The following is a 22773-nucleotide window of genomic DNA, read 5'->3' on the forward strand; positions in this document are numbered from 1 at the left end:
CTAGCTCTGTAGACCAGGTTGGTCTCGAACTCACAGAGATCCGCCTGCCTCTGCCTCCCGAGTGCTGGGATTAAAGGCGTGCGCCACCATCGCCCGGCCTTTAAAGTTTTTATAACATAAAACCTTTCATTTATTTACCTTATTAGCACATTGATTTTGAAGAGCGTACTAGCCCAAATAATTACAAGCTGTAAGCACACTCAGACAACCTTCGCTCAGCTTTCCCACAGCCTCACTTGTCCCTCAAATTTTACCCATTTTCTTGCTCTCTCCATCTTCCCTCTAAAAGTACCCAGTGTCCCAAACTGTGAGCGTGGGTCCAGTGCCTTCATTTAGGCCAGCAGTGAAGTAGTGACCACCTCGTGGCCTCTTAATCTTTAATCAGTTTAGCTTTTCTCTTAACTCTTGATTTTCCTCCTCTTAAAACATTCCCTTCTTTTTGGCTCCCAGGGTGTTGTAGCAACACAATTCCTGTTCAGTTCTCACTGTGCGCCTTATAGAATAGGTGGTAGCTCGACTTCCCGGGCAGTCCCTCCCAGTGTAGGGCGGTCTACGACTCTAGACGATTTTCTTTTCTCTCTAGTCTTTTCTTCAGCAGTCTTCTGTTCCTGCCGCTAGCTTTGAACAGATGCCTCTTGGATACGTGCATATAGCAGTCATCCTGAGCTTCAGTCCTGAACGCAGATTCTGTATATCTGCTGTGTATTGTACACCGCAGCCCCCGTCTGCCCTGATTGGAGTCGTGTTTTCTTTCTCTGTCGCTCTCCTGTCCTTACCTCAGCTCTCTTCTCTGTTTTCCATTCAGTAAACGCTCATCATTCTCTGAGCTCTTCCCAGGGCTAGAAATTTCAGAGTGAGCTTGAATTCTCAGTGTCTCTCTGCCCTCCTACTCCCTACATCAAAGCCTATTTTTTTTCTTTGCAACTTTTTCCTGTGATGGACATCTTCAACTCCTCCGTGGTTGAGACCTAGTTCTCAGTTATATACAAGCAGAACCAATTACTCCCTTGGGCCTTTTCACCTTAGACTTTTTAAACAGTTAACTTTTGCATGTCTTTCTCCACTAGACACAAACTTACAGACTGTCTCCCCAGTGCTTCAGCTTACTGTGGGGACAGAATAGGTTCTTACTACATGTTTGGAGCCTCCTTATTGAATCTGCTTGCTAATTTGGAGTTTCAAAGAGAAAAGATGGGGGTCAGGCAAGAAACTTTTTCTTTTAAAGGTGAAGCCAATAGAGCTAAAGAGCAAAAGGGTGCTTGGGCTTTGATAGAAGCACAGATTCAAATCTCCATCAAAGTGTTTCCGTGGTGGGGGAAGAGACACTGATCAAAGCGACAGATGATGCTGTTGAGAAAATTTAATTCCTAAAAGTAGTGTATTGAGGGCAAGGTAGATCAAAATATTTAGTGGGGACCTAAGCTAAAAGGGTAAATTCCACGCAGAAGTCTGTAATTTAGGAAGTCAAACAGATGGGGAAGTTTTCAGGAAGGAAAGCGGAGCTAAACTGAGTCTGTTTCTTTCCTAGGCTGCTAGTGCAATTGATGCTGAAGATGGGTTGCGGTTCATGCAGGAGATGATTGAACTGTCAAGTCAGCAGCAGAAAGAGCAGCAGCTACCTCCACGAGCTGTACAAATTATTTCCCACCCATTTTTTGGCAGGGTAGTCTTAACTGCTGGACCAGCTCAGTTTGGGCTGGATCTATCTAAACATAAAGAGGTATGTGCACTCCAGTACACATACTGAAATTAAAATCGTAAGTATTTGATTTCTTTGTTTAGTAGCTTCTGGTTTAGAAGTTGGGGGCTGAGTACACATTTCAGTGGCAGAAACACACACTCAGCTCAGACCCTGGTTGTAGTCCCCACAACAAAACATTACTGTAGCATTCAGCCTCCTGCATTTAAATTAAAGCGGTCTTACATGGGTATACAGCTACTGGGGAGATCTCTCAGTTATTAGCACTTGCTGTGCACACATGAGAGCTGAGTTCAGCCCCAGCACCCACATGTTAATGTGGCATATTAATGTGCCCTCTTATTGTTTTGTTTTTGAGACAGGGTTTTTTTTGTTGACAGTCCTGGCTGTCCTGGAACTCACTCTGTAGACCAGGCTGGCCTCAAACTCACTGAGATCTGCCTGCCTCTGCCTCCCGAGTGCTGGGATTAAAGGCGTGCTTCACAACTGCCCCACAAGCATGTTAATGCCCTCTTAATCCCAGCAAGGAGAGGGTAGAGACTGGAAGATCCCCAGTCTCCCCAGCCAGCCAGCTGAGGATAATCTGTGACCTCCAAATTCCAATGAGAGACCCAGTCTCGAAAGGTGAGGTGTATGGCTCTTGATGAATGATAGGTGAGATTGCTGATTGATCTGTAGTTTCTGCATGTACACACACGCACACACACAGAAAGAGAATTCCAGTTCCCTTAAAACTCACTATACTGTACTTAAATGAGTAGACTGTAATTGAAGAAGATAAAAGATTTAGGTTACTTTTTTTTCCCAACAGACAAGAGGATTTGTTGCAAGCAGTAAACCATATAACGGCTGTTCAGAGCTCACTAACCCAGAGGCCGTGATGGGGAAAATTGCCCTGATACAAAGAGGACAGTGCATGTTTGCAGAAAAGGCCCGCAACATTCAGAATGCTGGAGCCATTGGTGGCATTGTTATTGGTGAGTGCACCTCTGTATCATCGTATTGATCGCAAAGAGGCGATTGGGCAATTTCCCTTTTATTTTCTAAAATCTTATCAAAGGGTTTATCAAGTTATTTTTATTTTGACACCATAAAGGATAGATGATTCAGTGACCTGATAATTGATAGTCTATTTATTTTTCTTGAAAATCCAGATACTGGTTTCTGTATATTAATATCAGTGGAAATATTTGGCTAAGGTATGAGGGTGGAGTTGGAGTGCTGTGAAAATGCCCCGCACCCTTGAGATCTGAAGTCCCCAGAGACCTTCAGTGTACAGCCTTTAGAGACTTCCCTTCCCCCACAGCGTGGCAGGCTTTGGAGCCACAGATAGGGCTCTGCCACAGAACGGCAGTGCAGCCTTGGCCAGCTTCACTTGTTTGTTATCTTTTCTTTCTGAGGAAAGAATTTTTTTTTTGCTTTTTTTAAAAATTGATTTTATTGAGCTATGAATTTTTCTCTGCTCCCCTTCCTTTCCCTTTCAGCCCTCTCCCATGGTCCCCATGCTCCCAATTTACTCAGGAGATCTTGTCTTTTTCTACTTCCCATGTAGATTAGATCCATGTATGTCTCTTAGTGTCCTCATTGTTGTCTAGGTTCTCAGGGATTGTGGTTTGTAGGCTGGCTTTCTTTGCTTTATGTTTAAAACCACCTATAAGTGAGTACATGTGATAATTGTCTTTCTGGATCTGGATTACCTCACTCAAAATGATGTTTTCTAGCTCCATCCATTTTCCTGCAAAATTCAATATGTCGTATTTTTTCTGCTGTGTAGTACTCTGTTCTGTAAATGTACCACATTTTCCCTATCCATTCTTCAGTCAAAGGGCATTTAGGTTGTTTCCAGGTTCTGGCTGTGACAAACAAAGCTGCTATGAACATAGTTGAGCACATGTTCTTGTGGCACGATTGAGCATCCTTTGGATATATACCCAAAAGTGGTATTACTGGGTCTAGAGGAAGGTTGTTCCCTAATTTTCTGAGAAATCTCCACAGTGATATCCAAACAGGTTGTACCAGCTTGCATTCCCACCAGCAATGCAGAAGTGTTCCCTTTATCCCACAACCTCTCCAGCATAAGTTGTCATCAGTATTTTTGATCTTGGCCATTCTTTCTTGTGTAAGATGGAATCTCAGAGTTGTTTTGATTTGCATTTCTCTGAGGACTAAGGATGTTGAGCATTTCCTTAGGTGTCTTTCAGCCATTTTAGATTCCTCTGTTGAGAGTTTTCTGTTTAGGTCTGTACTCCATTTTTTTTTATTGGATTATGTGTTCTTTTGATGACCAGTTTCTTGAGTTCTTTGTACATTTTGGAGATCAGCCCTCTGTCCGATGTGGGGTTGGTGAACATCTTTTCCCACTGAAGAAAGATTTTTTTTAAGTTACAAATACTGATAACATATAAGCATCAGTGGTTAGGACTTTTATCCCAGTGGATGTTTTTCCACTGAAACTACAAATTGCCAGCTTTACCCCTGTATCTCAACCTATGAGTTTTGCTATTCCCCAATACTCCCCCTTTTTTTCTCTTAACAAGCCATGACTAGCAGCAGGAATATATTTTGTATGTTTAAGGTAAAAAGGCATTTAGCAAGAACTATAAGACAACAGTTGAGAATTGGCCAGGGAAGTTCATTTCCCATTTTCCTTTCCTTAGTTAGAACTCATTTCTACATTGAAAGTACATAAGACATTTAAAGGGCTGGGGTTATAGCTCAGTGGCCTTGCTTTTGATTCTAGCATTGTGAAAGATAGAAGATATGACCACTTAAGTATTAGGATCTGTTTCAGCAAAACTATTTACTGTTCCCTTTGTTTATTCTACATGGGAACTAAAATGTTGATTTAAGTGAATAAATTTCAATAGTTAAAAAGTTTTAGGAGAAATTGTGTTTAACAACTTAAACCCACATTTAGCAAACTAGGAGGTGTGGACCTCCTCCACCTCGTACCTCAGTTTCGGTGTTGCTGAGACATAGCCACATGGAGTCATATGGATATTGTCTCTGAGTGCTTTGAGTCGCAGAGAATGCGGGCTGGTAGCATTTGCACTGTGGCCAGTTACAGGACATTTTGCTGACTCCTGACTTAAATCTTTATAAGTGTGTAAGTGTCCACATTTGTTTGTATATACATATTCATGTGCACATATGTGTGCAGGCCACAGGTCAACATTAGTGTCTTCCCAACTATTCCACTTTATTTTTGAAGCAGTCTTTCACTGAACCCCAGAATTCATGAACTGACTAAATTGACTGGCCAGTGAACTGTGGGGGTTACCTGTTCCCCAGTGCTAGGGTTACAGATGAACATAACCAGGCCAGCTTTTATTTGATCACTTGGGATCCAAATTTGGGTTCTTCTGCTGGTGTGGTGGGCACTGTACCGAGTGAGCCATTTCCCAGGCCCTGAGCCATCCTGTCTATCATTGGCTGTTTTCACATTGAGACTACTCTTACTGAAGAATTTTTAGATTTTTGTCACTATAATTTTGAGCATTTCTTACTTACCAAGACTTTAAAACAGAGCTCTGAAGTATAAAACAGTGTGGGATGTGTACATCAATCTTAAAAAGTACCTTTGTGTGAAGATTTTCCCAGTTTCTGGGCAGAGTCTTCTGTGACATATAAAGACTGTCAGGTCAGACGTTTTCTTTAGTAGCTGTTGATGCACAATTCTACACTGGGATCTGTGGAACAACAAGGAGATCATGTTTTTTCTTCTCACAAATTTTAATTTTAAAAAGAAATTTAACATGAGTGTGTGAGACTTCTTTCTCCTAAGATTTTCTTTCTGACAAAACATTTTTTTCCTTTGAATAAATTTGAGTTTCATTTTTTTTAACTACAAGGACTAAAAATACTAGAAATACAACTTACCTTAGGACTCATTTGCCTGCAGGAGGTAATAATTTACTTATTATTTTAAGAAAGAGGTTGTTTACTATGTGGAAAGGATGCTCTTCATTCAGGCGAAGAGTCAGACACACAGCTGCAGCTGACACGGGCACTCGTGGACGGAGTCGGCACAGCTGACACCTCTCTCGTCTCTCTCCATCCAGCGCTGTCTGGCAGCTGCGCCTCCTCCCCAGCCCTCCACACCTGCTCCCTGTGTTTGCAGTTCTCAGGGGGCAGCCAAGCCCTCTGGCTGAGTCACTTGCACGGGCTGCACCCACCACCAGCAGAAGCAGTCTTTCTGGGTGGCAGTTGTAGGATCCTAGGGGGACTGGAGGTCAGACAGCTGTCTTTTGATCAATTACTAAGAGAACAAATCGTGTTGGCCACTTATTTGGGCCTGTGAAGCAAGTGGTGTGTGAGATGGCGTTGCCATTTTCCTCAGGAAAATGTGTCAGCTGGGAGTAGATGTGATTGGCACTTACCCTATCAGAGAATTTAAGTGCTGCTTAACCAGTATGAAATAGCAGTATTGTGTAATTCAGCTTATTCCTAGTAAAGTAATCCCTGGTCTAAACATTTTTGATTTCGGAGCATTTTAAGTTTTTGAGTCAGGAACGCTCAAACAGTAACATCCATTACATGAAATCTGAAAGTTTTCATAGTTCTGCCTGTGTGCTCCAGATCACTAAAATCTTTCATTTGTAGGCTTTTCCTTAAACATGTGAAAATATTCCAGTCATAATCAGAAATTTGTGTTCTGTGTTTTTATATACTGTTTTCCTGTGTCAAGTAATTCGTTATAATTTATTGAGAGCCGTTTATAATTGTTATAGTTTATTGAGAGCCGTTTATAATTGTGCATGACAGTAGAGTTTTCTGCTTTTTTTTTTTTTTGATTTTCGAGACAGGGTTTCTCCATAGCTTTTTGGTCCTGTCCTGGAACTAGCTCTTGTAGACCAGGCTGGTCTCGAACTCACAGAGATCCACCTGCCTCTGCCTCCCAAGTGCTGGGATTAAAGGTGTGCACCACCACCGCCCGGCAGTCTTTCTGCTTTTAATTATCTTCTTAGGCTCAATCATAAAATTAGTTGCTCTGAGGATGATATTCATTTTCCTGGAGCATAAAATAGGAAAAGCAGCAGCGTGTCTCTGCAGCAGACAGATCCCTGACTGCTCTGTTTGTTTTCTGGCCAGATGACAACGAGGGGAGCAGCAGTGACACTGCCCCTCTGTTCCAGATGGCAGGTGACGGGAAGGACACGGACGACATCAAGATCCCCATGCTCTTCCTGTTCAGCAAAGAAGGAAGCATTATCTTGGATGCCATCCGGGAGCACGAGGAGGTGGAGGTTCTCCTTTCTGACAAAGCAAGAGACCGAGGTAACAGCGCTAGTCCTGTTAGCCTGGGAGCAAAGGTCCTCACAAAAGTGGCTCAGGCTCTCTTTTTTATTTTTAGTTTGCTGGTAAAACAAGTCAAAATTTTAGAAAATGGTTTAGAATTTTTATCTTGGAAATAATAGTAATTTATTATATTTATTTTATTAATATTATTAACATTTATTTTTACTATATCATTAAATTATATATAACAAATAATAAACTATTATAAATTGCTATTAATATTACAAAATAGTAATAGTAATTTATTATAAATGTAAAACATTTGCTTTGATGACTGAATTAGAATGCTTTTAGAATTCCATTTTTTATGTGTATACAATACGATAGTAACAGTCTCACCAGCAACCTGTACTCTGAGGCCACTGTTGACGGAGGCATTAGAAATTCAGGCCCGTCTCCCTGCTGCTATGCACGTTCATCACATGGGTTTATACTCCAGGAGGTACAGATGGCTTTGCCTGACCAGAAAGATACCTTAAGAATAGAGAATCTTCCTTGGGCTAAAGGGTTGTTAGTAATTTGAAAGTTATTGGAAAGCACTGTGTAAAGACTGCAGCGTTTTCACACCTGGGGATTTGGGAACTGTGTCTCCATCCCCCTTAAATGAATGGCATATATAATCTGTAAGGAGTTGTTATAGCCCATAGGGTATTTAACAGATATTCAAAAACTAACAGAATTCAGCATGACTGCCTTTTGAAAAGGCTAACAGTACAGTGCTATTCCAGTCAGTGTTTTGTCTTCTTGTTGCTTTGGTCTTTGAGAGTCTTTGACCTGCCAGTTACTTAAGAGCAGTGGAATGAATGAGTTGGGTGAGCAAGGATGTGTAGTCAGAACAGAACACAAATAGGTCCCGATCTTCTTAAACCCACCTATGTACTTGAGTTCTTTTCTCCTGGGGCCCTTTTCAAAATTCTCATCTTTCCTCCTCTGCTGTGCATCAAACACAGGCAAATTCATACTGATCTGTATAACACTTTAATGCCTTTGCTTTCCCCCTGTTTTCTGCTACCATTGGAATTTCAGCAGCAATATTAAAAGGTAAAATGATTCCAAGCTACATTATTAACAGTAGTAAGTATCTTGCATTAATAAACCAATTATATATGTATGTGTGTGTGATACCCGCACATACATATATAATTTTGTTTCACTGAATATCATGATAATATATGGTTTAATGCAATTAATAACTTCCATATTCAGTCAGTTGTCCCATAAGTCTTTATCGATCCTGCTATAAATTAATTCTATTAATTATATATTCCATACTCTAGGTGAATTCACTAGTCAATGCCTATGCAAGAGTCACTCTGATAGCAACATCGGTGCATAAGAAATTAATTACTTCGGATCATTTTATTTATATAAAAGTAAAATATTTAAAATATTGGCTTGTTTTATAAGCTCCTGTGGAGGTGAGGGGCACACAGGAGTTAAGACTGTCATTATGGTAAAGAACATGCTCACCACACCAGGAGAAGGGTAGGAAGAGCAGTCAGTTCTACTAGAAAAAAGTTGCTAAGGAATAGTATTCCAATAAAAACTACAGTAAAAAGACATTACATAAATGCTGCTTTAAAGCACTTTGACAGTCCGTAACTTGTTGAGCTGTTAGTCTTAGAGTGCACCTTTAATAGTAGAAGGGTTAAGGTTTGTGTATGTAACAGCACTCTGAGAACGTACAGCTATTAGTCAGACAACAGGTTATGATAAATACCTATCACTGTAAGAGAAATTCAGTGATAACAGCTCATTCAGATCAACCACTTTCTCCACTCAGTATACTACTCTTAAGAAGTTAAAGTCTGCAGTGCTCATCATTCATTTGTCCCATACCATCACCATATCGTGTGCTACACCGGGGTCACTATGGGCTGACGCCCTGTGCTGCCCAGTCAGTCAGAATCCCACATGTAGACACACCCCCAGGCGATTGTAGCGCGGCACTTCTTTACCTCCACTTTGAGGGACGAGGGACGGGACCCGGACGATGATTCTATCTCCTAGTTTTGGGAATTAGAATTATGTAAGTACCCTCCCGGAATAAGCACCTAATCCAGGCAGCCGAATGTCTTCAGAGTCCTTTGCCCTTACAGGAGATAGAAGCCCCAGACAGTACCCACCTTTGGTCTGATAAGTGTGACTATTAGGATCTGTTATCTGATACTGCCCTGCTATCTGGTGGCAACAGTGTTCAGATATTACACATTCTTCAGAAGCTGAGGCTCTAGAATTCATCAAGTGGAGATGTTGCTTCCTCAGGGTGACCATTGACACCCTAAAAGTTACATTGTCCACACCCTGTTCTTGAACAAAACCTTTAACACTGTATCTCTTAGTGTCTCATTGCTGTAAATTTTGAGTTTTTAAAGATATTTCATAATTCCAATCCTGTCTCCCAAGCAAAAAAGTGTGGGAGACCTTTAAATTGAAACAGTTTGCAGTTCAGTTTCCTCTGCTCCTTACTATTATGGAGGAAAGCGTCAGCATTTTAAAGTGGGGTGTATTGCCATGCTTCCAGCCTACAGAACAGGGTTGTGTGCACCAATGGCCGGAGACGAATGCTCTCAAGGCTCCTGCTGTATTAGTGTTTGTCTGGTAAAAAGGCAGACAGAAAATGGAGGTGAGATTAAAATGAGAAAGAATTCCATCTTGTAAAGTGCCCTGAATTTAAGCCAAGCAGTATCAGTTTCCAGATAACCCCCATTTGCCGGGCGATGGTGGCGCACGCCTTTAATCCCAGCACTCGGGAGGCAGAGACAGGCCTGTGAGTTCGAGACCAGCCTGGTCTACAGAGCTAGTTCCAGGACAGGCTCCAAAGCCACAGAGAAACCCTGTCTCAAAAAAAAAAAAAAAAAACAAAAAACAAAAAAAACAAAAGCCCCATTTAAAGTAAAGGCTGCGATGCTGCAGTCCTGGGGTTGGACTGTGGAACGGCAGATGGCTGCCTGCCTGGAGAGGCCCAGCCTGCTGTTGTGGGCAGGAAGCCTTGCTTGCCTACCGTCCCTTCTCTAAGCGGGCCATGCTTCTGTGTGGATTACCTTACCTGTTTTTCACATCCCTATGGCAAGTTCAGCCATTCTGTACCCAGTTCAGATGCCCTGTCTGTATGACATTTTTTTCTCATTCTTGGCAGAATGTTAGTTTTTCTTCTTCAGTAGTTCAGTGATTCTATTGCACATTTGATTGTTATATAGCTCTTCTCACCTCTGTGAACTTTTCTTTCAGTCAATGTAGAAAATGCTGGCCAGTGACTGACCGTATAACATTCAAACTCAATTCTTCAACCAGCATTATCTTCCCTTTTATTAGTAAGAACCCTAATGTTCGTTGGGCTTGTGCTCCTGGTGTTTCTAATAGGCCATTTCTGAGTCACTGTCATACCCCTACACTGGCAGTGGGAGCCTGCGAGTAAAGATGTAACAACTTGGCTACCTCAGCTCCTTTGAGTCTTTGTTCCTCTCCAAGTGCAGGCTGACTTGGCTGCAGCCGCCTCTGTTTCTTGTTCCTTGGGTTCACAAGCCGAGTAGGCAGCGCTGGCACTTCTGTTCTTCTCATCATTTGTTTATTCCTATGCCAGGAATTTAGAAGCTTTGTTTGGAATATATTTCATATGGTAGCTTTTCCCTTACTGAATTTCAGTTTCATGTAGTTCAAAAACTAAAGAAAGTAGAAATAAGATTCATTTTGGAATCCTATATTCACATATCTTTTTCATAGAGAATATAAAACTGTTAAATGTGACAACTTTCTGTTTTGGAACATATCTGTAAATTTAATCAGCTCTTATTTTTTCTTCTTATAATTATATAGTATTAAGCAATATGAGCTTTATACCAGTCATAATTTAGTTTTGTGGTTTTTTATTTATATTATGAAAAATATATGATTTCACTTTTAATTGTTGACACTTTTATTGAGGAGTTACTGGTACTTGCAGTTACTTGAGTTTTCTTTACCATTTTTTTTTTATTAATCTTGGTAGTGTTTCTTAAAATTAGAGTTGCTTAGTTAGGGTTTCTATTGCTGTGAAGAGACACCATGACCACAGCAACTCTTTTAAAGGAAAACATTTAACTGGGGTGGCTTGCAGGTCAGAGGTTTAGTCCACTACTGTCATGCTGGGCATGGCAGCATGCAGGCAGTCATCTTTAGGCAGCAGGAAGAGAGTGAGACACTGGACCTGGTTTGGGCATCTGAAGCCTCAAAGTCCACCCACAGTGACACACTTCCTCCAACAAAGCCACACCTACTCCAACAAAGCCACACCTACTCCAACAAAGCCACACCTACTCCAACAAAGCCACACCTCCTAATAGTGACACTCCTCCCTATCAGTATTTGGGGGCCTTTTTTATTCAGACCATCACACTTCACTTTTAATATACAGTCACAATATAAACATATAGGTAATAATTATATTTCTTTTTCATATGTACCCTGGGTATTCTGTGATTTTATGGTATTAGCTAGACACCCAGAATAATAATGTTTCACATATAACCTCTAAAGGGGTTTGGACACAAGTAGTCTTTGTTACTAGACAGGGCAACCCTGACCTGGACCATCCTTTTAGACTAGAATAATATGATTAAAAAAGAAACTCGAAGACCTTGTTAGTCTCCTCAACTTCTGGTCGACTAGTATAGTAAGTTCTGAGCTCCCTTTTCTTATCTCACCCCATGGCCCCCTAACTTTTTACTTAATTGTGCCTCTTTCACCGTTCAGAAAACTGAAATGGTAACATAATAAGAAAGAAAATAAGGCATTGCATTAAAAAAGAGGAAAGAAAAAAGTCTCCCTTGCCAAAACAAAAAACAGACACACACACACACAAACAAAAACAAAAACAAAACAAAACAAAACAAAACAAAACAAAACAAAGAGCTGGGCTCGTAGTGCAGTGGTAACACTTCTGACTCCAAAACAAAAACCAGAACTGTGCTGGTTACCTTCCTGTCGCTGTGGTGAAATGCCACAGCAAAGGCGGCACAAAGCAGAGTTGGATTTGGGTCACATTCCACAGGGTTTCAGTCCATGATGGCAGCAGGCAGCTGGAGTAGGAAGCTGAGAGCCCACATCTGAAACCCTAACCAGAAAACAAAGACAGTGAAGCTGGAATAGGATATAAAACTCTCAGAGTTCACCAGTGAAGCACTTCCTTCGGGAAGACCTCACCTCCTAAACCTTCCCAGATCGCACCACTTGTGGGCACCTAGGACCAAGTGTCACTACTCAAGCCAGTGGGTGACAGTTACCCCACCCCAAAACTAAGTATATGAACTTGAGAGAATAAGCATCGCAGGCGTGTGTGCACAGAAACTCCGCTAGTAAGGCAGTCCTACCTGAGAGGGTGACGGTTTCTTTCCGTCAAGGTTAGTTGGTCTCTGCTTACTTTCTGAAGGAGCCCTCAGATGGTATTACTGCAAGCTTTCCTACATACCTATCTCCCCTATAAAACGTGGAGTTTTTCACTCAGTATTTGTGAATACCGTTTTCTCGTCGGTCTGTAAAATCTTAAAGGTAGGCATGGTGTTAGTTTTCACTAATTTTCTCTCTGGCACCAGGCACAGTGGACACCCAGAGAGTTCTAGCTGTACTGCAGAAACAGGCTGAGCCAAGTGTGGCCTTTGGGTGACAAGGCTGACTAAGTACTTTAATGTAGGAACTAAGGAAAGTGTTTCCAGGGCTTTTCTATTTTATATTCATTAAAAAAACTTTACCTACTCAGACTCCTAGTGTATTTTAGAATAATTGTTTCAAGTTTGTAGATATACAGTAATAATTTTATTAATAATCTTAGTTCTTGTCTTTATGACAATATTTTATTTGATGAGTCATATTAATACCTATAACCATTCAGTTTTTTTGTTTGAATCTAAATGGATCACTGAGTGGTAATTTCACTCTTTTCAAGAAATATGATTTTAAAATTTTGCAATGATGTATTAAAATATTAAAATGTATTCCATTTAGAATGTTCCTGTGTGCAAGCTTTCTTTAATGTAGGTATTAATAAATTGTGTGTGTGCGTGCCTGATTGTATGTGCAGGTGTTTATACATGTGCTCATGCGTGTGCATGCACATGGAGATTGTTGGACCCTTTGGAATTGGAGTTAGAGGGGACCGTGAGACACAGCTGGTTACATGGGTGCCTGTTCCAAACTCTTGTCCTAATGATTGTGCAGCAAGCACACTCAGTCACTGGACCATCTCTAGCCGTGATGCTTATAAGTTATATCATATGTTGAAATTTTTATGCATTTTAGCATTTTGTTTAGTGCTTTTGTCACTAATATATTCATCCACGTTAGCATTATGCTATTGGTTGCTGTTACTCCTTTCCTGGAGTGGCTTTTTCGCTGCCATACATTCTTTCTGTAACTACACAGGAATCTGATTGTAAGACCTTGCCGTCAGTGCCAGTGTTGCCTGCTCTCCCATGATGTGGCTGCTGCATCTCCTAATGTTGCTGCAAAGTGGTAAGTGCGGTGCACTTTTCAAGAGAGTGATGCCTTGTTTCCTTCCCATACAGACCCTGAAAGTGAAGACCAGCCATCTTCTGAAAACGATTCTCAGAGTCAGAGTGCGGAACAGACGCTGTCCCTTTCTAAAACAGTTGACTTGGTTGATCAGGAGACCCCCGAAAACCCTCTAGATTCTCACTCAGAGCCATTGTCTCCAGCAGACACTGAAGAAACTGCTGGCTTAGCCCCTTCGGAACAGACACCTAGTTCCACAGAAAGCCTTGAGACTACACGTCTTGATGGTGAATGTACAGAGTTAGATAACCAGCCTAAAGAACAATCAGAAACTGAGGAAGATTCCAATCCTAATGTTAGCTGGGGTAAAAAGGTCCAGCCTATAGACTCCATATTAGCAGACTGGAATGAAGACATAGAAGCATTTGAAATGATGGAGAAGGATGAACTCTGACTCTGTAAAGACTCTGCTGGTAGATATTGAAGAAGTAAATTGTGGTTTTCTACATCGTATCCAAGCAGGCGCTCCTGGGAGGCTCTGAGCAGTGCTCAGGCACGTTCTGACTGGGTAAGTAGTTCCCGTAGCAACCTGGAGCATGCTGTGTTAGAGCTGACCTCACCAAAACCGTCCTATCCAAAGAGGAAACTCACAACCCCTCAGATGACGCTGCTGCGTACCCTCAGCTCCCAGGCCAGGGAAAGATGACTGGCCACTCCTGGGTAGACGAGACAAATTCAGCTGATAGGAAGTGGGAACAGCAGTCAGTGCAGCTTCCTAACTGAAGGGAGCTTCACTGCCATGGGTGTGGGGTGGGAAGCCCTTCTGAGAAGATTTGATTGAGTGTTGTGGTGTTCTGGCCTTGCTGCCATCACAGGAACACTTTCAGTGACCCATGGCCTTTGAAGCAGATGCATTCAGGGTAACAGCTGTTTCTGCTCATTGCTTTCACCTGCTTCATTCAGTGAGCGTTGGTCAAGATGACTTGGTTTCTTTCTTCTTTTCTCCCAACAATGTCCTCGCATTTAAGCCAAAGGTGAAGCTAGTGTGCTTTTTCCAGTGAGTTTTCCTATGAAGACCTACTGTGGGACCAGGAAGAGGGGCATAGAGATACAGTGAAAACTGGTTGCTTGATCCTTGGGGTAAGCAGAGAGAAAGAGAAACTATAATGTTGCAATATCAACTTCCCATTGGGCCGTAGGGAAGCTATGGCGACTCTGAATGGGAAGCAGCATTAGCTCCTTGGGGGTAGATTATATGTCTTTTCCAGTTCATTTCTCTTAAGGTGGTTACTCTAGCCGTCAGCCTTACTCCATCCCATGTGTAGTATCCAGTGTGAGCCAGAAGGCTCACCCAAGCCCTGGTCCATTTTCCTATCTTATGGGAGCCCTGATAAGCCATGGTAGTGGTCTGTAGTCTCGGGGTGACCACCATCTTTCTCCTTTGAAGCTGATTTCTGGCATCACACCTAAGGAGTCTGTCACATTTTCTGTTGAATCATGGATTTAGGTTTGTTTAATTTTGTTTTCGCAAATACTCCTTCTGATGTGGATTTGAAAATTAGCCTCTGGTGACCTGTGCAAAAAACCTAAATAGCCATATAAGTAAAAGAAAGAGAATTTTTTCTTTCTTTTTTTTTTTTTTTTCCTGTGGCAGTTTGGGCTGGCCACATTTAATTCTTTTCGGTTTTACTTATTGATAGTTCTACATTGAAATCATGGTTTTATTCATTTTATTTATTTTAAGCTTACTTTAATACTTCTAAAGGAATATTTGGGAGACTTAATTCCTTTTTACCATGGCGTTACACAATAACCTTTTTCTAAACCATGGTTTTGAGGTACTGAATAACTTAGACTATATATGGAGCTGTTGAAGACAGCAGAGCTGTATTGTAGTTATGTATATTCATGTACAGTTGTCTTAGGTCCCAGGGAAACATGCCCTTTTAGAAGGGGATAAATGCCTGCTTTCAAAAATTCCAGCTCAACCTAATTGGGTCAGTGAGTAAGAAATCTTAAAGAATTCTCTGGGTCATGGGGTAGTATAACAAGTTCTTTATTGGCTCTTAGTTAAACCTGACACCAAAATGGGTATTTTTAGTCTCTCTGCATGTGAAGTTTGGTGCAAGAAGATAGAACCATAATACATAGCATATACAGAAGGGTAGATGTGCTTTGTTTATCAAGAAGATAGAACCATAATACATAGCGTATACAGAAGGGTAGATGTGCTTTGTTTATCTTAATTGCAAAGCTGCCAAAATAGCTGAAGCTTAACTACTTGATTTGTGGGACTGGGGCTTGGAGAAAAGGAACAGATGTTCCTATGATACTTTGATTACAGAAGCCTTATATGTTTAGATTTTGTATCTGTAGTTCAAAGCCATTGTTGTTTAAATCCAACTCTTAAATTATCAAAGCAGCGTAATTTTATTCCCTCAAGAACTTAATGGCATGAAGAATCCATACTAGAAAAGGCCAGCTTACTGCCCCTTGCTGTTTTTTGGCCACTAGGAGGTGCTGTTGCCCTTCATTAAGGTTTAGATGAGCCTATTTGTTTTGAAAGTCAAATCCTTTAAAGGAATGCATTTAAGACGTTTTGCTTACTGTCTAGAAGGAATAATACTCAGTTTGTCCCTACCTAAGAAAGGAGATAGATGTTCAGAACACAGCATTCTAGCTGATTCCCCATTCACTTTCTCATTTGACATACTGCCATAAAGTAATCTTCGAGTTCATTAGAAAATTTTAACAGCATAGATTCCTTTTTTTTGTTGTTGTTTGTTAAAAACTTTTCATAGATATTTTATTTACTTGCTGAAGATTCAGGGACTTCTGACCCTGAGTTTAGAAACATCTGGTCTACCTCAGTTAAATGTTGACTGCTTAGAACTAGAGCTGAAATGATCACCACAGCCATAAACTTGTTTGACTAAGAAAGATTTATATAATGTTTACAAACCTGGAATCAAGTGTGGATCTTACCTGAAAGTTGAAAGTTACCTGTTAGAGCAAGTATTTAATTCAGGTATTTTCAAGTTTTAAAACTTGTTTACCTAGTAAAAATAGGTATAGTTTTTTTTTTTACCCTCACATAAAAAGTCCATTGAAATTATATTTCCTAATTTACAATGCTTTCCCTCTAAAACTTAAGTGTGAAAGAACTGTAGTTTACTAGATATGTTTGGGGTGGGATATTTTGTTAAGTTTTCTTTTTTTTTTCCTTTTTAATCTATGTAATAACCTTCCGAAAAGAGTATAATTGTTTCAGAACAAATTATTTTGTAATTTTACTTTTCCTTTTTCTTTACAGTGCTAGATATTTTAAAATGAAAAATTATGTACTCTCTGACTTTAATTTCACTAAAGTAATAATTTTCTCGGAATTCTTTTCGTTTTAAATTACCATCATATAAACCTTTCTTATAGCAAAGCCGGCATTTGTTCTCTCACCAGACCCCATGCCAGATTCATCATAAAGAGAGCTCAGCCTAAGTAACTGAAATAGTGCTTATCATTTTAGAGGGTGGGTAGCATTTAGTAAATATTCCAGCTGGTCGTTTTATGCACAAGGCTACAGTCAGAACATAGAAAAAACATTCTGTGAATGAAACATTGTATGTTCATATTTTATAAAAGACATTTTTAAAAGCCCAATTTACAGCCGTATATTTTCTTATGATGTAATTTATGAAAAAGCTGTCTGTACTAACAGGTGCTGTAACACTACTGTTGTTGGGTTTTATTGTTTGGTGATAAATGTATACAATATTTCTAATGGAAACTATGTACTGTGATATAAAAGTCTGGGCAAATGTATATAATCCTTGTACATAATTGTGTATTTGATTATATTACTGATTGTAAATTTAATAAAACATGTAAATATGCTGGTCTAGTTTTAAATTTTGAATTTTTAAAATCACTGCAAATATCTAGAATTTGGTATCTGTTTCCTTTTTGTTTCTCTTTACCACAGGGCAGTGAATTTGGGGGCATTTTGGAATATAGAAACCCAGGCAAACATCATTAGTTCTAAAACTCATAGTGCCTAGTCAAACTAGAATTCAAACTAAATACTAATAATTCTGTGTCAATATTGGTAACATTTATGTCTTGAATTTACTTATTTAATAAAATTACTTGTCCTCTTTTAATATTATTATAAAAGTAGCTTTATTAGTTCTTTTTTCTGTTGCTGTATTGAAGACCATGACTAAAGCAGCTTTGGTTCCCGAGGGATGGGAGGCCATCTCATGTAGGGAGTAGCAGCCGGCAGCCGTGGGGACTGAACAGCCTAGAGCACCCGTCTAGAACTGCCAGCAGGAAATGGCAAACTGGGGTGGCAGGAGGCTTGAAACATGTCCCTAGTGGCACTTCTTATACTAAGGCCACACCCCCTAAACCTCCCCAAACAGTGTCACCAGCTGAGGAACAAGTATTCAAATGCCAGAGCCTATGGAGGTGGCACATCTCATTAAAACAACTGCAGCAGCCGTTGCTTTTTCTCTTCTCCCTAGGAGCCCTTTCCCTTCCAGAGTCACTGCCATGGCCCCACCCCGCTGTCCCGCTGTCTGAGCAGACACGCTAAAAAGCTGCTTAGTGGCCGTTATCATTTGTAAGACCAGTTCCGAGCATCTGACAGTGCCAAATTTAGTGACTGGGCAGTGGCGGAGAGCACTGGTTCAGTTCCAGAGGCCAGCCTGAGATCGGCCCAGTGGGTCAGCTTCTTCCTAGCTTCCTCAACCCTGTTTCTCCCTCCAGTTCCTGCTTGCCTTTTGAGCAGTCACACCCCCTTCCTGCTTGGGATGTCTCCCCTCTGAGATTGAGGGTTAGAGTGACAGCATGTGTTGCTGGGTTTTCTGGGCAGTTCGTCCAGCCTCACTGTGTCCCCCACTCTTCAAGAACAATGAATGCATTACTGCTAGACAACGAGGCTACTAAAGCAAACTTGGCAGGTCTTTCTACTAAGAGGGAGTTAGTCCTTTAAAGATCAATGAGGAAGAGCAGACATCAGCACCTACCTGCTAATAAGGCATGGGGGCTTATCAGGCCTCACTGCTAGCTTTGCTCTTCTGTTGGCCTATGATTACTATCCACTCTCTGCAAAGGGAATGCCACCCCTGGGCCTCTTGCTTCATGATCTGTAAGCGAAGGCACTTTAGCTAGCCTAGGTTAAGGTGGGAGGATTTGTTTAGAAATCCCATGGTACTCTGTAGGGCAGGTACCTATGCTACCAGCTCCATCTTGCTGACCGCAGCAGGTGATGTTGAGGCCATGTGAGGGTTTAGACTACCTAGCATGTGACTTCCCAGAGTCCAGGGTTCCTCATGTGATTGATCAGAGAACCAAAGAATAAACAGACCAAAGTTAAAGGAACTTCAGTCTGGGGGGAGGGCTATTTCCACAGGAGTCCCTCTGACCTCATCAGCTAGCTGCCTTCCTGCACTTTCCCCGCCCGCTACCTTTCCAGCTTCCTCGATCTGTAGGCTAATCAAAGTTCCCCTTACACACGTACCCGGACAGCTGATACTACTAGAAACACTAAGCCATGCAGGCACGCTCCTGCCCTGCCTTAGAACTATTAAACTAATTCAATTCTAGCCTGTCTTTGCTAGCGCCACGGGGATAGACAGCTCCAGGGCCAGATCCCTTCTAACCCACCTTTGAAAGGGTTCTTTGCCTTCAACACAGATGGAAACCTGGGGAAAGGTTTTCTGAGGTGGAACAGGTCTAGGAATGCAAAAGGCCCAGGCTACTTCACACACCCACATTTTTGGTGCCCTAGGCAACTTTTTGGGGGAGGAAGGGGTCTCAGCAAAGAGGTTGGCTGTGGAAGCCTCTGGGCAGGGGCAGGGCCATCTTACGTGCATTCACTTCTATGTGCCCCTCTCTGGTTCTTGGCCGCCCCATCCTATGGCTGGGCTAGAGTACCATTTGATTCCTCTTACTTTAAGTCATCATGATTCCAGCCACCCTGATGCCACATGCCAAGTGTGCCTGGTGATTTCCCGTTCGGTATCTGTGCTGTGCCAAGCGACCTGGTCCATCTTCCAGCCATCTTGGAGAGGACATTCCTTTCTGCCAGCTTTCCTCTTTGAGCATGCTCTGAACTGAACATGCTCTGTACACCTAAACTGGCCGTGTTGCCGCCCAGAAGTGCTTTCCATAGCATAGGCTTTCTGAAGTAAATTCCCCAGCCATTCGTTGTCCGGGGACGCTTGCTGTTTCGGGGAGCACAGCCTATGCTCTCATGCCATTGGGCAATAGAAATCTCCTCTTGGGTGTCTGGGCTGTGACTTTTGCTTTTACTCATCAAGATGTGCACAATTGTGTTCAGTTGTTTTACTGCACGACTAAAGCCTTTTTTTTTTTTAAAGTGACGTGATCTCAGTCTGTAATCATCATACCCTATTTTTCAACTTTGTTTACCAGGTTAATGGCACCAGGAACTTATTTCCATTCAGCCCCACCATTTCCCCGAATCAGTATCCCTCCTGGCCTACCTTCTCACCTCACCTAATACTTGAAATGTCTTTCTTCTGTTGAGCTCAATTGGCAAACCCTTAAATATAAAGCCCAACTGCCCACTCCTTATGCAATTATACATGAATTGCTTTGGGGCTGGGTGAAATCAAATTCCACTGCTGACCAGCCACACTTAAAAACATGGCTGAACATCTCACGTGAGAGTCTGTACTTCCTCAAATTCTAGCCACAAATCCCTGATAGATGATGGCACCTGGGAATAAGTTTCATCCTTCCTTCTTCCCAAAGCTCCCACCCTCATCCCTTAACATCGAAGAAAGCAGACAGAAACGAGGATTCAGCATTCGCCGATCTATCACTGTGCGCGCTTGCTTACCCAGACTCATCCCTGAAGGAATCTCAAGGACTCCCTACCCCCACACTAGAGAACTGGAACCTCAAACGAATCAGATGGAGAGAAATGGAGAAACATCAAAGTTTTAGACTCCACTTGAGCCCACGGGTGAAGGACCCTGGCCCTCTGAGTCCCTCTCCACACGCATCAGGAGCAGCATCACCTGACCTCCGTCGCTGAGCCATATGAGCAGAATGCAGATGCCAGGTCACAATAAGAAGTCTCGGCTATTCCTGAAGCCGAGCCGCTCTGTCTTCTTTTTGTTGTTTTCTACTGCTAGTAAAAGTGTAAGCTGGCCCCAAAGACATGGAGAGGCAGTGGGGGAGAACAACAATTTACATGCACAATATAAAACAACAATACATATTACACAACAAAATGTTTCTTTTTTAACTCCATCGTCTATTTTAGGAACCTAGAAAGATAACAACAAATCCACACATCTCCTTCGAAATACTAGAGAAAAGAATGGAAATTTGGACATGACTAAATGTCTTCAGGTTAACGTTTGATAACAGCTTGATACATCAAGACAGAGCAATAAAGAGTGATGTGCAGTTGTTACAATGTGTGTAAGGAATGCTGAGGACACGGTTTTCAGTGTTGATTAATGCAATGACAATCTCTTGCCGTTGTTCTCCATCTGTGCTCTGGGAATCAAGACCACTCAAGACCGTTCCAGATCTTGTTTTTAGACTTTATTGTCAAGTCCAGTAGGAATTAAACAAGGATTTCAAAAGCGATGAGGGTTTTGAAAATGGACCATCTAGATACTATGGGAATGTACAACAGGATTCAGCCCAGGGGAGCAAGACCTGAAGCTGTGATAGAGAGACTAAGGTTTCTGAGGTGCCCCAGCTCCAGAAATTAGGACCGTACATCTTTCCAAAGGCTGGAGGGTTTTGATATATGCTAAGGATTTGGAATTTTGTTCTAAGGGTAGTGAGAAAGCACTAACGGGTTTTACATAAATCAGTGGCTTCCTGGAATATAAGCACACTCGGGCACCATTGTGGGGAGTGAGTACAGGGTGGGGAAATGGAGAGAGGGCGAGAGGAAGAACCATTCACGTGCTGGGGAGAGAGGGCGAGAGGAAGAACCATTCGCATGCTGGGGAGAGAGGCAGATCTGAAGAGGCACGGTCAGTGAGGAACAGGCTGATGTAGATGGTTTGCTTGCCACAGGGCCCATGGTGATGTCCAGGCCTGGGCTGCTGCCAAGGGCCAGGTCTTGGTCTGTGACTCAGTCATGGAAGTCTGTGTTGATGTCCATGGCTCCTGTCCAAAAGCAATGAGGATAAGGCTGTGCAGATTTGGACCCGCCCCTCACTGACTGAAACACTAGGGAGAACTGACCCTGCGCCTCATCCAGGCAGCACAGTAGAGCTTCCCTGGTGGTGTGAGTGTGGATGAGCTGGACCTGTGGGCCCGAGAGCGGGCAAACCGGCCTCATTCTCTGCTGCAGGCTGTGTTGGGTGAATTAGGCTGGGCAGTGCTGGAGAGCTCCCCCTGGTGGTGTCAATGAGTAGGCTGGGCAGTGCTGGAGAGCTCCCCCTGGTGGTGTCAGTGAGGGAAAGCCGGCAGGCTGACCAACCCAGCTACCACCCAGAACCAGGAGTATTTGAGTTCGCCCACCCCAACATTCACCTCATCTGTGATCTGCTGGAGCACATGAAGGGGTCAAACCTGCAGATTCAAAACTACAGGATCTCTGTGACACAGAGCAACAAGGAGTCCTAATGAGGGCCAGCATCGGTAGTGTAGTAGAGGAAGCCAGAGGCCTTGGATCAGACCGATGACTCCTTACAATGAACACTTACAAGTAAAGACAGATGGACAAAGGGTGCACCGTGTGACTCAATGGGCCACACTACAGCTCCACACCAAGGTTTTGTTTGTTTGTTTTTTGTTTTTACTTTTAAATTATTTTTTGTTTTCTGTGGGGAGGTTGCAAGGACAGAGGGCAGAAGTGATGGGACAAGGAAATAAGTGGGATTGGAATGCAAAATGTGAAATTCATAAAGAATCAATTAAAAAATACTATTTGATAAAAAATAAAAAAGTATATATTACATTTATAGAATATAATTATAATAATAAACAGAATAACATAGTAATATAATAATTTGTATATTATGTGTATATTACATATGTGTATAATATATATTATGCATATATGTATAATAAAACATTATTTCTCAATATAAATAATGAAACACCTAGAATTATCTATCATATGTGAACTTGTCTCTGATGAATACTTAAATAAAAACACTCACAAACACACATATAGATAGTCATGATCTTTTTTTTTTTGTTTGTTTTTTGTTTTTCGAGACAGGGTTTCTCTGTGGTTTTGGGGCCTGTCCTGGAACTAGCTCTTGTAGACCAGGCTGGTCTCGAACTCA

The 22773-nt window shown here is 41.8% G+C and overlaps 1 protein-coding gene across 6 annotated transcripts in view; it reads left to right on the plus strand.

The window, feature by feature from the left end:
- The window catches only part of Edem3 (ER degradation enhancing alpha-mannosidase like protein 3), a 62414-nt gene extending 45025 nt beyond the window's left edge, over window positions 1–17389 (plus strand). For 2 of the 6 annotated variants that reach the window (XM_026787599.1, XM_026787601.1), the window contains exons 17-21: window positions 1529–1720; window positions 2511–2676; window positions 6791–6976; window positions 8024–8071; window positions 13537–17389. In XM_026787599.1, the coding sequence (XP_026643400.1) occupies window positions 1529–1720; window positions 2511–2676; window positions 6791–6976; window positions 8024–8071; window positions 13537–13937 (993 nt within the window). In that variant the 3' untranslated portion in view covers window positions 13938–17389. The remainder of the gene's footprint in view (window positions 1–1528; window positions 1721–2510; window positions 2677–6790; window positions 6977–8023; window positions 8072–13536) is intronic. The other 4 variants (XM_026787600.1, XM_026787602.1, XM_005363856.3 and 1 more) reach the window with 2 other exon arrangements.
- The last annotated feature ends 5384 nt before the right edge of the window (window positions 17390–22773 follow it).

The sequence above is a fragment of the Microtus ochrogaster genome, assembly GCF_000317375.1.
Source record: "Microtus ochrogaster isolate Prairie Vole_2 chromosome 6 unlocalized genomic scaffold, MicOch1.0 chr6_random_2, whole genome shotgun sequence".
Lineage (NCBI taxonomy): Eukaryota > Metazoa > Chordata > Mammalia > Rodentia > Cricetidae > Microtus > Microtus ochrogaster.